We start from the raw sequence: 22,096 nt of genomic DNA, 5'->3' as shown, positions 1-22,096 counted from the left end.
TATATATATATATATATATATATATATATATATATATATATATATATATATCAATATATATATATATATATATATATATATATATATATATATATATCCTAGGTAGTAGGTTGGTAGACAACAACCGCCCAGGGAGGTACTACAGTCCTGCCAAGTGAGTGTAAAACGAAAGCCTGTAATTGTTTTACATGATGGTAGGATTGCTGGTGTCCTTTTTGCTGTCTCATAAACATGCAAGATTTCAGGTACGTCTTGCTACTTCTACTTACACTTAGGTCACACTACACATACATGTGCAAGCACATATATACACACCCATCTGGGTTTTCTTTCTAGTTCTTGTCCTTGTTTATTTCCTCTTACCTCCATGGGGAAGTGGAACAGAATTCTTCCTCCGTAAGCCATGCGTGCTGTAAGAGGCGACTAAAATGCCGGGAGCAAGGGGCTAGTAACCCCTTCTCCTGTATATATTACTAAATGTAAAAGGAGAAACTTTCGTTTTTCATTTTGCGCCACCCTGCCTCGGTGGGATACGGCCGGTGTGTTGAAACAAAGAAGATATATATATATATGTCGTGCCGAATATGTAAAACTGGTCAATTAGCAAGAACTCATTTAAAATTAAGTCCTTTCTAAAATTTTCTCTTATACGTTTAAAGATATATTTTTTTCATTAATGTAAATGTAAAAATTTTTAATTTTGCTCCAAAAGAATCTTAGAAAACTTACCTAACCTTATTATAACAAGAACAATTTATTTTAGCCTAACCCAACTAAATATATTTTAGTTTTGTTTACAATAATTTAATACTAAACAAACACAGTGAAATATATTTTTTTCGTTAGGTTCAGAATGATTTTGGCGAAATTATTGCATACACAAATGTTCGCTTTTCCTATATGGCAAGATGAGCGTTGCTATTTAAGCCAAGATCGCAAGTTCTGCCTATTCGGCACGACATATATATATATATATATATATATATATATATATATATATATATATATATATATATATATATATATATATATATATATATATATATATATATATATATATATATATATATATATATATATATATATATATATATATATATATATATATATATATAAACTTCGGTATTCTGTAATTATCAGCATTGTATGTACCCGCTCTATGAACTTCTATATTTTCATTCTGATTAAGGTTACCTTTTTGTCTTTTCTGAGCCTATTGATCAGATTTTTCTTCCTACTTATCTCTATTAATCCAAGTAATGGAAAGGACGGGGTGAGGAAGAATTACCGGAGGGGAAGATGAGTTGGCAATTGCAAGGAGTGGGAGGATCGATCCTTCATCCATTACTCGCGACCCTTGTCTCCATCCAGTCAGATTGTTGGTGGTCACTGAGCGTATGTGCTTCCGTCTAGCTGTATTGGTGCTCAGAGAGAGTGCTGGAAGGTGTTGATGTATTGGTGTTCATGTAGAGAGTGCTGGAAGGTGTTGATGTATTGGTGCTCAGATAGAGTGCAAGGAGGTCTTATATGCTCAGTTTGTTTAAAGTTCATAATTACTTCCCTAAATCCCTTTAGCTTTTAAACTTCCTGTGCCTCCTAAAATGTCCTTATTGTCAGTAAAGCTCCATAAGCCTCGTTGAATCCCCTTGCTGTCTTTATAAATCCTCTCCAGTCCACCTCAGTTGGTCACTATTGATCAGAGGTGACCCTTGGTAAGAAAATGCTCTTTCCAGAAAGAAGAATATCGTGACTGGAACAAGACGCAAATAACCCGCACTCTTACCTTCGTGTGTTAGTGTGTGACTAGTTTATGGTCCAAGTCAATCCTAAACGTCATCGTAACTTTCTCCCTGTGCGGGTTATTTGTGTACATTTCAAGAATAAACCTTTATTTAGTAACAGCGTTTCTTCCTTAAAGGTATTTTACCCTTTAATAGTCTGTAAATAATATCTTATTGCTATATTTGTCGGCAGTCCTGTCATTCCAATATAGTGCTGACCTTTGCTGAGGCCAGAAGAGGTCAAGTATTGTATAATACAAGAGGGTTCGTCCTCAGCTAGGACATTCAGTGATTCCCAGACGACTGTGACCACAGGCACTGAACTAGATTGAATGGTGTAGCCATTCAACTAGGATGAACGGTAGACGGGAGTAGAGTGTCATGACCCGGCTATGACACTTGGTCTTGCTATGACCGAGTCACTATACTCTCGGGTCGCGGCTGGGAAGTTAGACGGTGAAATTCTTGACGGAGGATCAAGCCTCCGGAGTTTCACACCCACACACATATAAGTACACAGTTCCTTGATAATGAGAGAAATAACGAAAGCGCTTGGAGGTTCACTACTTTTCATCAGTAGTTGTTTTGCACGTTCTGATATTACCTGTTTACTGTGATCTTATTGCATACAAGAACAAGTATTGAGACCTGGTTCTTCTCCTGGTATCAGGGCATCTATCGGGTGTCTGGCGTGAAGCACCGGGTGGAGAAGTTGTGTCAGGCCTTTGAGAACGGTGCCAACCTGGTCGACCTCACAGATCAACACCCCAACGTCATCGCTAACGTCCTAAAGCTGTACCTTCGTCAGCTACCCGAACCTCTGCTTTCCTTCAGGCTCTACCCGGAGTTCATCAGGTAAGGCATGTCAGTGACACTGGTCTCTAGTTTAATGCTGCCCGTCTGTCTTATTTCCTAAAAATTAGGACTACAGTACTTGCTGTCTTCCACACCTCAGTTAATTGCTCTGTTTTGATAGATTGCCGAAGATTGTTATTATGGACACACAGTTGTTATGGGTAAGTTAGGTGTCTACAGGAAGGGAAACATCACGTGACACTCAGATCATTGAGTTTAGCACGAGCAAGACACTCAACCTGCCCCACCATGAAGAATTAGACACATGTAGATGTTACGTCATCCAGTGGCTTTATCAGTACAAATTGATAAAGCCACTGGTTGGCGAAACGTCTACAATAAAGATACATAGATGTTTCATATGTGTCTAATTCTTCATCTTGTCGGTATTGTATTCCATTCACGTGTAACTACACCACCTTCACACGTACACATGTGTTAAGCTTCTTGCTATAAGAACAACACTACTGAACAGGTTATCGTAACAAGCAGCATTTTCTTGACACTCGTACATAAGTAATGATAACCACAAATTTTAAAGGGATTGACCTATAAGCCAGCTGAAGGTCTCGGCCAGATGACCAAAAACTCCAATGACGGTTCAACATATGACTAAGACCCGCGTCAGGGGACACTTATACTGTTTGCTGACGAACCTAACCTAACCTAACTTAACCTAACCTAACTCGTACCATAACTAGTCACATTCATAACTCCATCTATATAACGTCCATATTTTTATTCTAATTACAAGAGGAAGACATGGTATTCAACCTTATGCTTCAGTAATTTCAGACGCCCTTTATGACGTGTATAGTTTCTGGGAAAGGAATCTAACTCCCTGGGAGCTGGAGATATAATACTGCAAAGAGCTACTGAGAAACAAGACAAAAATATGTTGTGAATGTAAGAGGAATTAAGATTTACCTGTCAGGAAAAGCCTGGCATCAGACCGGGCTGGGAGAGCTGGTAGGTATTTCACAAGTATTAAAATGTTCACAAGACAGGAGAATCTGGCAAGTCTGCCAGCGTTCACGAGTGGAGTAAACTCACACGATTCAGGGAGATGGTGACAGTTTTGAGAGGCGTGTAAACCCCTGACTCCTTTGACCAACCCCAGCCACCACTCCTAGCCACTGCTCCCAGCCACCACTCCCAGCCACCACTCCCAGCCACCACTCCCAGCCACCACTCAACAAGGGGACGGGAAAAAATTCCGTCTACAGGGAGATGAAGCCAGGTGGCAGTTGTGCAACTGTTTGACAACTTACAAAACAGCAGTGGCAGTTTAAGCCTGGCTGTTGCATATGCTGGTTGTGTTAAATTTCACATGGGAATTTGAATCTCAAAGACATCCATGAATTGGGTTTATTGTCGGCGTTCCCAGCTAGAACGTCACTAAACGAATGTCAATACACAATACTAGATAGAACTTCAATAAACAGACGTTCAGTATACTGTCCTAGCAAGGACTTCAGTAAACAGACGTTCAATACACAGTCCAAGCCGATATAACCAAGGTACAACCCCAGAACGAGCACAAAACACACAGGTTATAGCTCAAGCTTCCACTAACACAACGTCGCCCCACAAAACCTGGTTCTCAGCGCCTCTACCGTCACACTGGAAATCTCCACTGAAGAAACGTTTGGCCTGTGCGGGCGATATGTCTTCACACTCGTCGGCAATGCGCTATTTCATCCTGTTGATCCCTCGAAAGTGTGTTCCTCGGTGTCCAACCTAAAGGACTTTCATTTGTTTCAGTGGCATGTCCTCAAAAAAAAGAAGAATCTGCCCCGGACGTTCGTACACCATTGAGCTGGAACAAACCGAATGGAAAGTAATGAAACGCCACTCGATAGCTCACTGCCTTGTTGCTCAGTTTGAAAAAAAAGGGATAATGGCAAGAAATCAATTGTTTATTTGTGCATCTAGAACATTACCCGGTGACTTGTGAGATGACTTACAATATATGGCTTAGATTGATTTGTTGATATTCATCGTGAAATAATAATAAGGAATCGGGAACTGTTTTCATTGCTTTGTGATGATTTTTAATAGTTCGGAAATATGTGATGATAACATACAACTTAATATTAATAGTAACAGAGTGAGAGACACAGTATAGAACTATATTTTGACGGAGCTTTGCTATGTATAGTTCTGTTAAGTCATGACCTGATGAATCTATACAGTTTTGAAAGATGAATATTGCTGGGATTGTTCTGTCTTGAGGGAAGAAGAGAGATATAAAAAATTAGACATATGTACGACATCTGGGTATCTTTATTTGTAGACGTTCCATCATCCAGTGACTTTATCAATACAAAGACATAATGTGAAGAATGTTGAATTATATGCAAAAGATGAGGTAATCAGTCCCTCAGTCTTGGAGTTGTTGAAGAGCATCGTAGACTGAAGGACTGATTATCTCATCTTTATTATGTCCATGTATTGCACCGATAAAGTCACTGGTTGGTAAAACATCTACAATAAAGATACCCAGATGTTGTACATGTGTTTAGTTCTTCACTTTATCTGTACTGTAAACCATTCATCCAAATCTACACACTACCATATCAAGGCACTGAAGGGATGTTGGAAGAAATGTTTTCAAGTTGTGCACCACGGGAACGATAAGAGAACACTGTATCATCATCCGTGGTCCGAGACTTTTCAACGTACTACCAGCAGATGGATATATTGTTGAAATAAGCAGGAGTCTTCAGGAGGGAACTGTATCATTATCTCCAACAACAGTGCCTCCACCACCACCGCCACCACCACCACCATCACCACCACCCCCGCCGCCGCCTCCACCACCACCGCCACCACCACCGCCACCGCCACCACCACCACCATCACCGCCGCCACCACCACCACCGCCACCACCACCGCCACCACCACCACCATCACCACCGCCAACGCCACCACCACCATCATCACCACCACCACCACCACCATCACCACCACCACCATCACCACCACCACCGCCACCACCACCACTACCGCCACCACCACCGCCACCACCGCCACCGCCACCACCGCCACCACCGCCACCGCCACCACCGCCACCACCGCCACCGCCACCACCGCCACCACCGCCACCCCTACCACCGCCACCACCGCCACCACCACCACCGCCGCCACCACCACCACCACCGCCACCACCACCACCGCCACCACCAACACCACCACCACCGCCACCACCGCCACCACCACCACCACCACCGCTACCACCGACACCATCACCACCGACACCACCACCACCACCACCAACACCACCACCACCACAACCATCACCAGCCCCCACTAATCTAGCCCTCATGAGCACTGGGAAATGCCTTCCCATTACAACAATCCCGATATTAATGCTGGTCGTTACTATAAATTCAGCTTAGTCAACCGTCCAGCATCTTAATTAAGTCGTTTATATGCCTTACTCAGCTCTAACCACCTCGTTTCTCCCAGTTGTTTCCCCTCTCACTTAATTATCATCAGTGTTTTTGTAGACAAGGTTCGTACAATGTTACTAACTTGACCGTCTTGCTGGACGGAGGATAAAGCCCGCACTGTTCCTGGCCTTCAACCCTCCTCCTTTAACCTTCCTATAAATATTTGGAAAAATAAGTTTGTTGCAGTTGAAAAATATTAATGTCATAAGACCAGATGTATGAATAATATAGTGCGTTGTGTTATGTCTTGTGTTACGTCTTGTGTTACGTCTTGTGTTATGTCTTGTGTTACGTATTGTGTTATGTCTTGTGTTACGTCTTGTGTTACGTCTTGTGTTACGTCTTGTGTTATGTCTTGTGTTACGTCTTGTGTTACGTCTTGTGTTACGTCTTGTGTTACGTCTTGTGTTACGTCTTGTGTTATGTCTTGTGTTACGTATTGTGTTATGTCTTGTGTTACGTATTGTGTTATGTCTTGTGTTACGTCTTGTGTTACGTCTTGTGTTACGTCTTGTGTTATGTCTTGTGTTACGTCTTGTGTTACGTCTTGTGTTACGTCTTGTGTTATGTCTTGTGTTACGTATTGTGTTACGTCTTGTGTTACGTCTTGTGTTATGTCTTGTGTTACGTATTGTGTTATGTCTTGTGTTACGTCTTGTGTTACGTCCTGTGTTACGTCTTGTGTTATGTCTTGTGTTACGTCTTGTGTTATGTCTTGTGTTACGTCTTGTGTTACGTCTTGTGTTATGTCTTGTGTTACATCTTGTGTTACGTCTTGTGTTACATCTTGTGTTACGTCTTGTGTTACGTCTTGTGTTACGTCTTGTGTTATGTCTTGTGTTATGTCTTGTGTTACGTCTTGTGTTGTATTATGTCTTGTGTTATGTCTTGTGTTACGTCTTGTGTTATGTCTTGTGTTATGTCTTGTGTTATATCTTGTGTTATGTCTTGTGCTACGTCTTGTGTTACGTCTTGTGTTGTATTATGTCTTGTGTTACGTCTTGTGTTACGTCTTGTGTTATGTCTTGTGTTATGTCTTGCGTTATGTCTTGTGTTACGTCTTGTGTTACGTCTTGTGTTATGTCTTGTGTTATGTCTTGTGTTATGTCTTGTGTTATGTCTTGTGTTATGTCTTGTGTTGTCATGTGTTATGTCTTGTGTTACGTCTTGTGTTATGTCTTGTGTTACGTCTTGTGTTGTCTTGTGTTATGTCTTGTGTTATGTCTTGTGTTACGTCTTGTGTTGTCTTGTGTTATGTATTGTGTTATGTCTTGTGTTACGTCTTGTGTTACGTCTTGTGCTACGTCTTGTGTTATGTCTTGTGTTATGTCTTGTGTTACGTCTTGTGTTGTCTTGCGTTATGTCTTGTGTTGTCTTGTGTTATGTCTTGTGTTGTCTTGTGTTATGTCTCGTGTTACGTCTTGTGTTACGTCTTGTGTTGTCTTGTGTTATGTCTTGTGTTACGTCTTGTGTTACGTCTTGTGTTGTCTTGTGTTATGTCTTGTGTTACGTCTTGTGTTGACTTGTGTTATGTATTGTGTTACGTCTTGTGTTACGTCTTGTGTTACGTCTTGTGTTGTCTTGTGTTATGTCTTGTGTTACGTCTTGTGTTATGTCTTGTGTTACGTCTTGTGTTACGTCTTGTGTTGTCTTGTGTTATGTCTTGTGTTACGTCTTGTGTTATGTCTTGTGTTACGTCTTGTGTTACGTCTTGTGTTGTCTTGTGTTATGTCTTGTGTTGTCTTGTGTTACGTCTTGTGTTGTCTTGTGTTATGTCTTGTGTTATGTCTTGTGTTGTTTTGTGTTATGTCTTGTGTTGTCTTGTGTTATGTCTTGTGTTGTATTGTGTTATGTCTTGTGTTGTCTTGTGTTATGTCTTGTGTTACGTCTTGTGTTACGTCGTGTGTTGTCTTGTGTTATGTCTTGTGCTTTGTCTTGTGTTATGTCTTGTGTTTTGTCTTGTGTTATGTCTTGTGTTATGTCTTGTGTTATGTCTTGTGTTATGTCTTGTGTTATGTCTTGTGTTATGTCTAGTGTTATGTCTTGTGTTATGTCTTGTGTTTTGTCTTGTGTTATGTCTAGTGTTATGTCTTGTGTTGTCTTGTGTTATGTCTTGTGTTATGTCTTGTGTTATGTCTTGTGTTGTCTTGTGTTATGTCTTGTGTTATGTCTTGTGTTGTCTTGTGTTATGTCTTGTGTTATGTCTTGTGTTATGTCTTGTGCTATGTCTTGTGTTGTCTTGTGTTATGTCTTGTGTTGTCTTGTGTTATGTCTTGTGTTATGTCTTGTGTTGTCTTGTGTTATGTCTTGTGTTATGTCTTGTCTTTTGTCTTGTGTTATGTCTTGTGTTATGTCTTGTGTTATGTCTTGTGTTACGTCTTGTGTTGTCTTGTGTTATGTCTTGTTATGTCTTGTGTTATGTCTTGTGTTGTCTTGTGTTATGTCTTGTGTTACGTCTTGTGTTATGTCTTGTGTTATGTCTTGTGTTATGTCTTGTGTTATGTCTTGTGTTATGTCTTGTGTTACGTCTTGTGTTATGTCTTGTGTTATGTCTTGTGTTATGTCTTGTGTTATGTCTTGTGTTATGTCTTGTGTTACGTCTTGTGTTATGTCTTGTGTTATGTCTTGTGTTTTGTCTTGTGTTTTGTCTTGTGTTACGTCTTGTGTTATGTCTTGTGTTATGTCTTGTGTTATGTCTTGTGTTATGTCTTGTGTTATGTCTAGTGTTATGTCTTGTGTTATGTCTAGTGTTATGTCTTGTGTTATGTCTTGTGTTATGTCTTGTGTTATGTCTTGTGTTATGTCTTGTGTTATGTCTTGTGTTATGTCTAGTGTTATGTCTTGTGTTATGTCTTGTGTTATATCTTGTGCTATGTCTTACGTTATGTCTTGTGTTATGTCTTGTGTTATGTCTAGTGTTATGTCTTGTGTTATGTCTTGTGTTATGTCTTGTGTTATGTCTAGTGTTATGTCTTGTGTTATGTCTTGTGTTATATCTTGTGCTATGTCTTACGTTATGTCTTGTGTTATGTCTTGTGTTATATCTTGTGCTATGTCTTACGTTATGTCTTGTGTTATGTCTTGTGTGCTACGTCTTGTGTTATATATCGTGTTGTCTTGTGTTATATATTGTATTATGTCTTTCGTTAAATCTTGTGTTATATCCTGTATTATATGCTGTGTTATATCCTATGTTATATGTGCTCTGTTATATGCTGTATCATATTCTGTGTTATATGCTGTGTTACATGCTGTGCTATATGCTGTATTATATACTGTTATATCCTGTGTTATATATTGTGTTATATACTGTGTTATATACTGTGTTATATCCTGTGTTATATGCTGTGTTATATCCTATGTTATATATGCTCTGTTATATGCTGTATCATATTCTGTGTTATATGCTGTGTTACATGCTGTGTTATATGCTGTATTATATACTGTTATATCCTGTGTTATATATTGTGTTATATACTGTGTCATATACTGTGTTATATGCTGTGTTATACACTGTATAATATGCTGTGTTATATGCTGCATTATATACTATGTTATATGCTGTGTTATATACTGTGTTATAAACTGTGTTATATGCTGTTTTATTTACCGTGTAATATGCTGTGTTATATGCTGTGTTATACACTGTATAATATGCTGTGTTATATGCTGCATTATATACTATGTTATATGCTGTGTTATTTACTGTGTTATAAACTGTGTTATATGCTGTGTTATACACTGTATAATATGCTGTGTTATATGCAGCATTACATACTATGTTATATGCTGTGTTACGCTCTTACAGTGTTATTGTGGTACAAGGTCTCTGGTTGTACAGAGGTTGAACAAGGCGGCGGCAGCTCAGACAGGTACAAGTGGCGGGGACCGGATTTAATCCGTATCCACAGATGAATCCTGGAGTTTAATCCTCCTGCTCGGAAACGTTGTTCTTTTAGGTTTTTGTATTTTTTTTTACTCTATGTTAAGAACACTGAGAAAAATCTGACACTAAATTGCGAACGTGTGTTTTGGAACCTTATGTCGTTTTTCGTTCGTTTTTCGAATTGTCGTTTAATATTTATGTATTCTTGAGGTTAACGGTGCTGTTCCTTGTGGTTATTGGTTAAATTTGAGAAAGAAGCGATATTCTAGCCAAGCCAAGGTGAACCAAACCTAACCTAACCTAACCTAACTTAACCTAACCTAACCTAACCTAACCTAACTTAACCTAACCTAACCTAACCTAACTTAACCTAACCTAACCTAACCTAACCTAACCTAACCTAACTTAACCTAACCTAACCTAACTTAACCTAACCTAACCTAACTTAACCTAACCTTACCTAACCTAACCTAAGTTACCCTAACCTAACCTAACCTAACCTTACCTAACCTAACCTAACCTAACCTAACCTGACCTAACCTTACCTAACCTAACCTAACCTAACCTAACCAAATCGACCCAAGTGAAACCTTACCTAGAGTAGCTTGAGTTGCCTCATTATAGACACCTGCAACACATGTGAGTGAACAACATGCGTGGATCCTTCTGCAGAATCGCCAAGGAATGTCCTACAGGAGGCGGGGGAGAGTGCGCACGCACGACGGAGGAACTGAAGGAGTTAGTGAGGCGACTGCCTCGCCACCACCTCAACTGCCTCGCCTTGCTCATGCACCACCTGCACCGTGTCACCTTACACGCTCCTGTCAACAACATGCCTTCCTCTAACTTAGGTGAGTAGGTGTTCTCTAAGTCAGGTGTGTGGGAGGTGTTCTCTAAGTTAGGTGTGTGGGACGGGGTTATCTAAGTTAGGCGTGTGGGTGGTGTTATCTAAGTTAGGTGTGGGAGGTGTTGTTAGGTGAGTGGGGCTTTTTTTTTCTCCTAACTTTGGAGAGTGGGAAGTGTTCTCTAACACAGGGAATGAGCGAGGGAGAATATGGCACTTTCTCATTCTCTCCTGCTTCCTATTCTTTCCTCTGCGTCTTTTCCCTCGGTGAGTTCTCCTCCCGTTCCTCCTCCAGGTATTGTCTTCGGCCCCACGTTACTACGGACGTCAGAGGGATCAGCGTCTCTCAGCTCCCTGGTGGACACAGTACATCAGACCAGGGCCATCGAGCTTCTCATTATGTTTGCTTACGAAATCTTCGGCCAACCTGAACAGTACCAGGTGAGTGGGTTAACTTCTGTGAATGATATCCTCACAGGCTTCTGTGAGTCTTGTCTTCCCTGGTCTAGTTGTGACATTCGAGTCTCGTGTCTGGGACGGCTGTGGGCCAAGCCTTGGAAGGAAGTTCAAACCTCTATTGATCGAACCCTTCTCTCTTGTGTGTGTTCTTGCTTGCTTTATTGTGTGTGTGTGTGTACTCGCCTAGTTGTGGTTACAGACATCGAGTACAGAGCTTCATCAAGTCAGAGACTTGCAAATCATTCCAATTACACTTGCTTTGCACCCTGTGTTTTTTTTCTTCACTATTATTACGGTAGCACACCTGGAAGCTAGCTAAGTCACTGTTGTCTTCCTGCCAGGTACCGTCGGTCACACCAGCCACTCGTACTCACAGACTGGATGAGGTACTCAAGCACTCTACACCAAGGTTAGTTTACTTACCGTGTACCTTACAGTGCTAGTTACTTACCGTGTACCTTACAAGGGAGAGAGGGACAGATCGCAGTCATCAGGATTCGAACCCACGACAGGGAGACTGTCAAGGTTCCCTAAGTGACGCTCTATACCACTTGGCCACAGATGTCGAGTGGTGTACAACGTCACTCGGGGAACCTTACCAGTCTCCCTGTCGTGGGTTCGAATCCTGCTGACTGCGATGTTTCTCTGTATATACTCGCCTTTTTCTGCGCGATGCATGAGAAAAGCTACTCTTATCACTTAACTAAGTTGAGTCCTACTTGCCTATGAGCAGCTAACATCAGGTTCATTTGCACGCAATGATCATGTCATCTCACACGCCGTTTATATGTGTGTGTATACTATTGGAGTCTAGAGAACACTAACTAGTAAATTGTGTGGCTGTTGCAGCAGGCAGACGAGTACACACACCAGCAGTAGCAGTAGCAGTAGCAGCAGTAGCGGTGTGGTCAACGTCACCATCAGCGGGTACAAGCGACCACCACCAGAGTTGGTGGGGCTGGCTGAGGATGCTGCATCTTCCAGCATCACGGCTCAGCATCACGCTCTCAAGGAGAGGAAAGATTCCGATGTATTAGGTTAGTATTGGTAACTCGTACTGAATATGTACTGAAATTCACAAATATTGACAACGGGAGTTTGGTGCAAAAACTGGCAGGCCTACCAGGCCTATCAGTTTTTACACCACTATGGGTTGAAGCCTCGTTCTGTGATTTGCTTGAAATCGTCATATTAAAATTTCGTGAGGCAGGATTAGATTACGTCTCGACAATATTCAATACAGACAACATGAGTTAGATACGCAAGAACGTTAATTAAAATTAACAACGGGAGTTGAATGTGTGTGAACGTAAGTATTGACAACGGAAGTTGAAGGTATATAAATATTTATTATATTGACAACATGAATGGAATAAGTGGGCTCGTTTATTTAGTTTCGTAATGACATATATTGTGCATTTTACATGAGGGTCGTAATGAAATTCATGTATAATTTATTACAGTGCTGCGAAGTTTTGTAAAATATATGTTGGTGCATATAGAATTGTGTCCATTCTTTTGTAAGCTGGAGGGATGTGTTTACGTCGTTGCTGCTTGTAAAAGTGTGTTGCTTTATAGTTCATTATGGAGTTGCCCAGGATACCTCTCTTCTTCACCACTCTGATGTTATTAGTGTTGTCTTCTCTCCCTGTGATTCATCTCCGTGTTTATAAGTTGTGTGTGGGTTCTTGCCATGGTGCTTGCCATGGTGCTTGTCATGGTGCTTGTCATGGTGCTTGTCATGGTGCTTGCCATGGTGCTTGTCATGGTGCTTGCCATGGTGCTTGTCATGGTGCTTGCCATGGTGCTTGCCATGGTGCTTGTCATGGTGCTTGTCATGGTGCTTGCCATGGTGCTTGCCATGGTGCTTGCCATGGTACTTGCCATGGTGCTTGCCATGGTGCTTGCCATGGTGCTTGCCATGGTGCTTGCCATGGTGCTTGCCATGGTGCTTGTGTAACATTTGCATATCCTAATATAATAAAATATTTCGCCAGCCAGTGACTCATTCTTCAAAACCATTACATTACAGTATTTTCGTTACATGGGTTGATTCACAGCTCCTGGCCCCGTGAGGTCTATGGTAGTTGAAACTATTTACTATGTCAAACACTCTGCATACGATACAGATCCTGGAACAAAAGCTTTTCCTCGGAGCTTTGTGGCACATTCTTAGTTCTAGTTTCTGTGTACCTTTGCTTCTGGCGAACTCTTTTCAAATAGTTCGTCTCTATTCACCCTGTCAGTTTCCCAGAGTATTTTCTACAACGTGAATATGTCTCCTCTGGTTCTCCTGTCTTCAAGGTGGTCAGTCAACCAGGCTGTGATGGATATGTGGAACCTTCAGCAGCAACAGCCTGGTTGACCAGGCAAGCACAAGGCGAGCCTGGCCCATGGCCGGGCTTTGAGAGTAGTAAAACTCTCGAAACTCTTCAAATGTATCAAAGGTTCATTTTCCTTCGTCTCTCTTTATACATCATTACTTTCACCTCTGGAATTATTCTGATATCAAATCTCAGGACCTTCGGCAAGTGTTTTTATTAAATATAATCATTAATGAGCCAAGAACTACTACTTGAGGGATACCACTTGTAACATTGTCCACTGAGGACGTTTTTTTCTTTTCATGTGTTTATCATACGTGATTTTCTTTCAAACCAAAATAACTTTGTCTTGAAATATACACCATTTTATTTCTGCCATGATAACCGAGCCATGGAACTCTATAATTTTTTTGCCTCAATACCGTGACTGGAAGAATTTACTAAAAACCCACACCTAGGAGAGGAATTTTATGACGACCTTTTGCTCCCTCCTGGTCCATTGACTTAAGGTCCTACTGGACCTGCCTCGCATGGACCAGTAGGCCTGCTGTAGTGTTCTTTCTTATGTTCTTAAGTCACTTGAGAGTAGTTCAGGACGGAGCGAAACGTCGTCGTGAGGTTTCTTTTCCATCAGCTGGTGTTCGCTGAATCAATCAGTCGTTTCTTTGATCTGCAAAAACAGAATCAGTCTTCCCGACCTTTTCTTCCGCCTACCAACAGAGCCACAAAATTCCTCAGAAAATTTAAATATCCAGGAATTTCTAATTTTGAATCTAAATATTGATCATTTCGGGAATTTTGCTCATTCCATTTCGCCCACTTGTTTTTTCCTAATGATTTTCCTAATGGAATATTACCAACAAGAATGAAAACAAAGATAACAATTACAGGTCAAGCTTTTATCGGGATACCAATTACAGGTCAAGCTTTTATCGGGATAGCACTTACAGGTCAAACTTTTATCGGGATAACAATTACAGGTCAAGCTTTTATCGGGATACTAATCACAGGTCAAGCTTTTATCGGGATACTAATCACAGGTCAAGCTTTTATCGGGATACTAATCACAGGTCAAGCTTTTATCGGGATACCAATTACAGGTCAAGCTTTTATCGGGATAACACTTACAGGTCAAGCTTTTATCGGGATACCAATTACAGGTCAAGCTTTTATCGGGATAACACTTACAGGTCAAGCTTTTATCGGGATAACAATTACAGGTCAAGCTTTTATCGGGATAACACTTACAGGTCAAGCTTTTATCGGGATAACAATTACATGTCAAGCTTTTATCGGGATACTAATCACAGGTCAAGCTTTTATCGGGATACTAATCACAGGTCAAGCTTTTATCGGGATACTAATCACAGGTCAAGCTTTTATCGGGATACCAATTACAGGTCAAGCTTTTATCGGGATAACACTTACAGGTCAAGCTTTTATCGGGATAATTACAGGTCAAGCTTTTATCGGGATACTAAGCATATGTCAAGCTTTTATCGGGATACTAATCACAGGTCAAGCTTTTATCGGGATACTAATCACAGGTCAAGCTTTTATCGGGATACCAATTACAGGTCAAGCTTTCATCGGGATAACACTTACAGGTCAAGCTTTTATCGGGATAACAATTACAGGTCAAGCTTTTATCGGGATAATAATTACAGGTCAAGCTTTTATCGGGATACCAATTACAGGTCAAGCTTTTATCGGGATAACAATTACAGGTCAAGCTTTTATCGGGATAACAATTACAGGTCAAGCTTTTATCGGGATAACAATTACAGGTCAAGCTTTAATTGGGATAACAATTGCTGGTCAAGCTTTTATCGAGATAACAATTACAGGTCAAGCTTTTATCGGGATAACAATTACAGGTCAAGCTTTTATTGGGATAACAATTACAGGTCAAGCTTTAATCGGGATAACAATTACAGGTCAAGCTTTAATCGGGATAACAATTACAGGTCAAGCTTTTATCGGGATAACAATTACAGATCAAGCTTTAATTGGGATAACAATTGCTGGTCAAGCTTTTATCGAGATAACAATTACAGGTCAAGCTTTTATCGGGATAACAATTACAGGTCAAGCTTTTATTGGGATAACAATTACAGGTCAAGCTTTAATCGGGATAACAATTACAGGTCAAGCTTTTATCGGGATAACAATTACAGGTCAAGCTTTTATCGAGATAACAATTACAGGTCAAGCTTTTATCGGGATAACAATTACAGGTCAAGCTTTTATCGGGATAACAATTACAGGTCAAGCTTTTATCGGGATAACAATTACAGGTCAAGCTTTTATCAGGATAACAATTACAGGTCAAGCTTTTATCGGGATAACAATTACAGGTCAAGCTTTTATCAGGATAACAATTACAGGTCAAGCTTTTATCGGGATAACAATTCACTTTACATAGAGCTCTCTATACTGGGCGAAACGTTGCCAAAATAAAATGGTTTCTCTCTTAACACGTTTCTAGTGTTCTTATTAGATTTTTTATTAATTTGTTTTTTTAATAAGCTTGTTATTTTTTTGGCATATTGATACAATGTTTTTGTTGTGTTTTTGTATTGGTTTAAATTTTTTTGGCAATGGTCTACAATGCTTTTGCAGTGGTTTACAATGCTTTTGCAGTGGTTTACAATGCTTTTGAAGTGGTTTACAATGTTTTTGTAGTCGTTTAAATATTTTTTGCAGTGGTTTACAATGTTTTTGCAGTGGTTTGCAGTGGTTTAAGTGTTTTTTCGGAGGTTTACAATGTTCATTGCAATATTTTTTGTAGTGTTTCGCTAAGACGAGGACCTTGTTTGCCCCCAGATGAGGACTGGGAGCGAGGACACTGGGAGGATCGTGGACTTGAGGGCGGGGGTGTCAGCCCACGGCCGCCCACGGCACTACCACGCTCATCCTCCACCCAGGCTAAAATCTACAAGACGTCGCTCAGGGATTACGTCGGCCTCGAAGGGGTGAGTTCGAGTAGGACTCGAGGGGGTGAGTTCGAGTAGGACTCGAGGGGGTGAGTTCGAGTAGGACTCGAGGGGGTGAGTTCGAGTAAGACTCGAGGGGGTGAGTTCGAGTAGGACTCGAGGGGGTGAGTTCGAGTAGGACTCGAGGGGGTGAGTTCGAGTAGGACTCGAAGGGGTGAGTTCGAGTAGGACTCGAGGGGGTGAGTTCGAGTAAGACTCGAGGGGGTGAGTTCGAGTAGGACTCGAGGGGGTGAGTTCGAGTAGGACTCGAGGGGGTGAGTTCGAGTAGGACTCGAGGGGGTGAGTTCGAGTAGGACTCGAGGGGGTGAGTTCGAGTAGGACTCGAGGGGGTGAGTTCGAGTAAGACTCGAGGGGGTGAGTTCGAGTAGGACTCGAGGGGGTGAGTTCGAGTAGGACTCGAGGGGGTGAGTTCGAGTAGGACTCGAAGGGGTGAGTTCGAGTAGGACTCGAGGGGGTGAGTTCGAGTAAGACTCGAGGGGGTGAGTTCGAGTAGGACTCGAGGGGGTGAGTTCGAGTAGGACTCGAGGGGGTGAGTTCGAGTAGGACTCGAGGGGGTGAGTTCGAGTAGGACTCGAGGGGGTGAGTTCGAGTAGGACTCGAGGGGGTGAGTTCGAGTAAGACTCGAGGGGGTGAGTTCGAGTAGGACTCGAGGGGGTGAGTTCGAGTAGGACTCGAGGGGGTGAGTTCGAGTAAGACTCGAGGGGGTGAGTTCGAGTAGGACTCGAGGGGGTGAGTTCGAGTAGGACTCGAGGGGGTGAGTTCGAGTAGGACTCGAGGGGGTGAGTTCGAGTAGGACTCGACAAAGTAGCTGGAATACGATTCCAAAATAAGAGTAATCTTTATATATAAAAAATCACTCAATGTGGTACATCTATATATATATATATATATATATATATATATATATATATATATATATATATATATATATATATATATATATATATATATATATATATATATATATATATATATATATATATATATATGAAGGGAGAGGGGAAGGAGTGCCCCTTAAAGTTGGCATCAAGGTGCCACTCCCACATAGCTGGTGGCACCATTAGTGTGAGAGACAGTGAGGATTAGAGTAACTGAGAGATCAGTTAATGGAGAGCGTGGGGAAATAACAGCCAAACTCACAAGAAACGAAGTCAAAGAACGTTTCACCCGTGTGTGTGTGTGTGTGTGTGTGTGTGTGTGTGTGTGTGTGGGTGTGTATGTGTGTGTGTGTGTGTGTGTGTGTGTGTGTGTGTGTGTGTGTGTGTGCGTGTGTGTGCGCGTGTGTGTGTGTGGGGGGGTGCGTGTGTCGTGCCGAATAGGTAAAGCTGGTCACTTAGCAAGAACTCGTTTAAGATGAGTTTTTTTTTGCTAAAAATTTCCTCTTATACGTTTAAAGATATATTATTTTTATTTATGTTATTATAAAAAGTAATTTTGTATCAAAAGAACCTTAGAAAACTTACCTAACCTTATTATAACAAACGCATTTAATTTAGCCTAATCAAACTAAATATATTTTAGATAAGTTTACAATAATTTAATAATAAACAAAAATGTGTGTGTATGTGTGCGTGTATGTGTGTGTGTGTGTGTGTGTGTGTGTGTGTGTGTGTGTGTGTGTCTGTGTGTGTGTGTGTGTGTGTGTGTGTGTGTGTGTGTGTGTGTGTGTATGTGTGTGTATGTGTGTGTATGTGTGTGCATATGTGTGTGTGTATGTGTGTGTGTGTGTGTGCGTATGTGTGTGTGTGTGTATGTGTGTGTGTATGTGTGTGTGTGTGTGTGTGTATGTATGTGTGTGTGTGTGTATGTGTATGTGTATGTGTCAAATTCGCCGAAAATGGTTTTCCCTGGAGTGAGCTGGGGAATTGGAAATAATCAGATATGATTCGAGGAAGGGAAGGCTTGCTCCAATTCCTTGCATCAAGAGGCCCTTCGCTAGCATCAAAACCCTTGAAGGGATAAGAGAGAGAGAGAGAGAGAGAGAGAGAGAGAGAGAGAGAGAGAGAGAATCGGTGGAATGAGGAGTCAGAGTGACACTGGTACACCACTGAAGCACTATAGCACCACTGGAACACCACTGGAACTCTGCTGGAGCACTATTAATACGGGTGTCATTCACCGTAAAGACTGGTGGTGGTTGTTCACTGTGAAGACTGGTGGTGGTTGTTCACTGTGAAGACTGGTGGTGGTTGTTCACTGTGAAGACTGGTGGTGGTTGTTCACTGTGAAGACTGGTGGTGGTTGTTCACTGTGAAGACTGGTGGTGGTTGTTCACTGTGAAGACTGGTGGTGGTTGTTCACTGTGAAGACTGGTGGTCGTTGTTCACTGTGAAGACTGGTGGTGGTTGTTCACTGTGAAGACTGGTGGTGGTTGTTCACTGTGAAGACTGGTGGTGGTTGTTCACTGTGAAGACTGGTGGTGGTTGTTCACTGTGAAGACTGGTGGTCGTTGTTCACTGTGAAGACTGGTGGTGGTTGTTCACTGTGAAGACTGGTGGTGGTTGTTCACTGTGAAGACTGGTGGTGGTTGTTCACTGTGAAGACTGGTGGTCGTTGTTCACTGTGAAGACTGGTGGTGGTTGTTCACTGTGAAGACTGGTGGTGGTTGTTCACTGTGAAGACTGGTGGTCGTTGTTCACTGTGAAGACTGGTGGTGGTTGTTCACTGTGAAGACTGGTGGTAGTTGTTCACTGTGAAGACTGGTGGTGGTTGTTCACTGTGAAGACTGGTGGTGGTTGTTCACTGTGAAGACTGGTGGTGGTTGTTCACTGTGAAGACTGGTGGTGGTTGTTCACTGTGAAGACTGGTGGTGGTTGTTCACTGTGAAGACTGGTGGTCGTTGTTCACTGTGAAGACTGGTGGTGGTTGTTCACTGTGAAGACTGGTGGTGGTTGTTCACTGTGAAGACTGGTGGTGGTTGTTCACTGTGAAGACTGGTGGTCGTTGTTCACTGTGAAGACTGGTGGTGGTTGTTCACTGTGAAGACTGGTGGTGGTTGTTCACTGTGAAGACTGGTGGTCGTTGTTCACTGTGAAGACTGGTGGTGGTTGTTCACTGTGAAGACTGGTGGTAGTTGTTCACTGTGAAGACTGGTGATGGTTGTTCACTGTATCTTAGAGATGGGTTCTACATGACAGCGCTTTCAACATCGCTTATTTCATGGTAGCCATGAATAATTTCGGTAAAGCCATGAATGAATTTGTAAGTGATGCTTGTGAAAATTTCGACTTGTCACTGTATACTTAGCCCCCCAGCACCATACCACTGCCTGCAGGTGGCAGTGAAGAAAATTGCAAATCGTGAGTTTGCTATCATGGCAACTCCTTTGCCGTCAAATATTTTATTTTTCAACTAGGAAGACGGTGTTCTCTGGCGAGAAGTCCTCCTTTCTACAGTTTGGTTCTCATCTGTGAATGTGAGGAGGGGAGTTTTTTGAAGATATTCTTAATAGGTCCTGAACAGGGCTGCAAGATGAGTTCCCCGTCTTGATAAACTTGATACACAGTGTTCTATGTGTGAAGACCTATGCCACTCAGGGGATGAGTATGACTGTCATGTATATTTGCCATGGTATATTTGCTGGCAATGGGCCATTGCAAACATCTTTTCGGAACATTTGTAGACGGTGGCAAGCTGGCTCTGTAGTTCTACCATTTAGAGTTGGGTTTGTGTGACCTGTATTTGGTTCGACACATGCCTGGCAACCCAGCTAATGCTACATCCTTGCTTTCAAATAATGGTCCCCATGAAAGTCCATGTTTGGACTGTCCTCCTGGAATGGGGTCTGAACGCGTTGGGGGTCATAGAAACCAGGTTCTCTCCTCTCCCCACTTGAACAGTTAGATAAGTAAGTCTTTGTAAGTGGTAGTAGAAGTGGATTTCTAAGTGACAGGCTCCGGTAATGGTCTTGGCTAACTTCCCGAGCATGATTCCTTTCGTGCTTCGAGGATCAAAGTCTTTACAGAGGGATCGAAGGGCGAGGAGCTGAGTTGCCGTTACAGTCATGCTTGTTATTGTGCCACTTTACCAAACCATTCATAGATGTTCAGTGCGGAGCTCTGCTGTACTTCTTTGATTGTACTCTCTTTAATCTCATTCTGATTGCTGCCTTGGGTTGATCCAAGTTCACAGTCTACTTGAACTCTACGAATGATCTGTTCAACCGGGTTCTATACAACTATTCACCCTTTTGCGTCAGAATATCCGCTGTCTAAATGATAACTACACAAAAGATCAAGAAATGTTTCACGAGTATTTTCAACATTATAGGTAGAATGTGTAAATTTCTTGAGGCTCGATCCTCCGACCTCTCTGAAGAGAGTAAATAGTCTCATACCCGCCATGACAGTGGGAAGAGGCAACAAGGGGACAAGGCTTGATCCTCCGACCTCTCTGACGGGAGTAAATAGTCTCATACCCGCCATGGCAGTGGGAAGAGGCAACAAGAGGACAAGGCTCGATCCTCCGACCTCTCGGACGGGAGTAAATAGTCTCATACCCGCCATGACAGTGGGAAGAGGCAATAAGAGGACATGATTTAAAACTACGAAAAATCAGTGACAGATAGGAAACTGTAATGTATATTGTCATCAGTTTATTAATAGATAGCTGGAATGGATTCTTTCCAATGTATGGGAACTGTTGGTTATCAGAAACTTCTGTAAATCACGAGAATAAATTATCTGGCAACAGCTGTTAATTGTAAAAATTGTCATTCGGAGAATTTATTCCACTTCGATGTTAAAAGAGAAGTGTAAGTTGTGTCAGAATTAGGAATTATTGTCAGGCACAGGTGAAAATAGATACAGGTGGCGCCACACGCTGTCTCTGGGACAATGGTGCACTGTGTGTAAAGCTCTGTGTGACGCTCACTCTGTGTGAAGCTCACTCTGTGTGAAGCTCACTCTGTGTGAAGCTCACTCTGTGTGACGCTCACTCTGTGTGAAGCTCACTCTGTGTGAAGCTCACTGTGTGAAGCTCACTGTGTGAAGCTCACTGTGTGAAGCTCACTGTGTGTAGCTCACTGTGTGTAGCTCACTGTGTGAAGCTCACTGTGTGTAGCTCACTGTGTGTAGCTCACTGTGTGTAGCTCACTGTGTGTAGCTCACTGTGTGTAGCTCACTGTGTGTGAAGCTCATTCTTTATGAAACTCCGTGTGAAGCTCACTGTGTAAAGCTTTATCAGGTCATCATGACTTAAAACACTACACAGAGCGAAACGTCATCGAAACAACAGCTTTTTTCTGCAACCTGAATATTTTCTTCACCATTGTTGTTGTCAGTCCCCCATTTTCTTCACTGTTGTTATCAGTCCCCCATTTTCATTACTGTTGTTGTCAGTCCCCCATTTGGATACAAGTCCACCTGACATAGTTATTTTTGTATCCAGTGTTGGGCGTAAAAATTCCAGAGAGTTAATGGAGGGCTCCGCATATACAGCACCTCTCGGCGGTGTTCCACATTTTCGTTGGTTTTCCACTGAGCCATTATTCCACTC

At 41.9% G+C, this 22,096-nt stretch overlaps 1 protein-coding gene across 13 annotated transcripts in view; it reads left to right on the top strand.

Annotated features, from left to right (window-relative positions):
* Positions 1-22,096, top strand: part of LOC128704175 (rho GTPase-activating protein 45) — a 525,272-nt gene that overhangs the window by 483,712 nt on the left and 19,464 nt on the right. For all 13 annotated transcript variants that reach the window (XR_011393852.1, XR_011393853.1, XM_070099091.1 and 10 more), the window contains 6 exons: positions 2,452-2,636; positions 10,650-10,828; positions 11,117-11,262; positions 11,622-11,689; positions 12,130-12,317; positions 16,431-16,579. Coding sequence is in view for 11 of the 13 variants with exons in the window: in XM_070099091.1 (XP_069955192.1) it covers positions 2,452-2,636; positions 10,650-10,828; positions 11,117-11,262; positions 11,622-11,689; positions 12,130-12,317; positions 16,431-16,579 (915 nt within the window). In the remaining 2 variants the exon portion in view is untranslated. The remainder of the gene's footprint in view (positions 1-2,451; positions 2,637-10,649; positions 10,829-11,116; positions 11,263-11,621; positions 11,690-12,129; positions 12,318-16,430; positions 16,580-22,096) is intronic.

Source organism: Cherax quadricarinatus, chromosome 66 (assembly GCF_038502225.1).
Source record: "Cherax quadricarinatus isolate ZL_2023a chromosome 66, ASM3850222v1, whole genome shotgun sequence".
Taxonomy (NCBI): domain Eukaryota; kingdom Metazoa; phylum Arthropoda; class Malacostraca; order Decapoda; family Parastacidae; genus Cherax; species Cherax quadricarinatus.
Note: the sequence above shows the minus strand (reverse complement) of the source record. Positions and strands in the feature narration are given on the sequence as shown.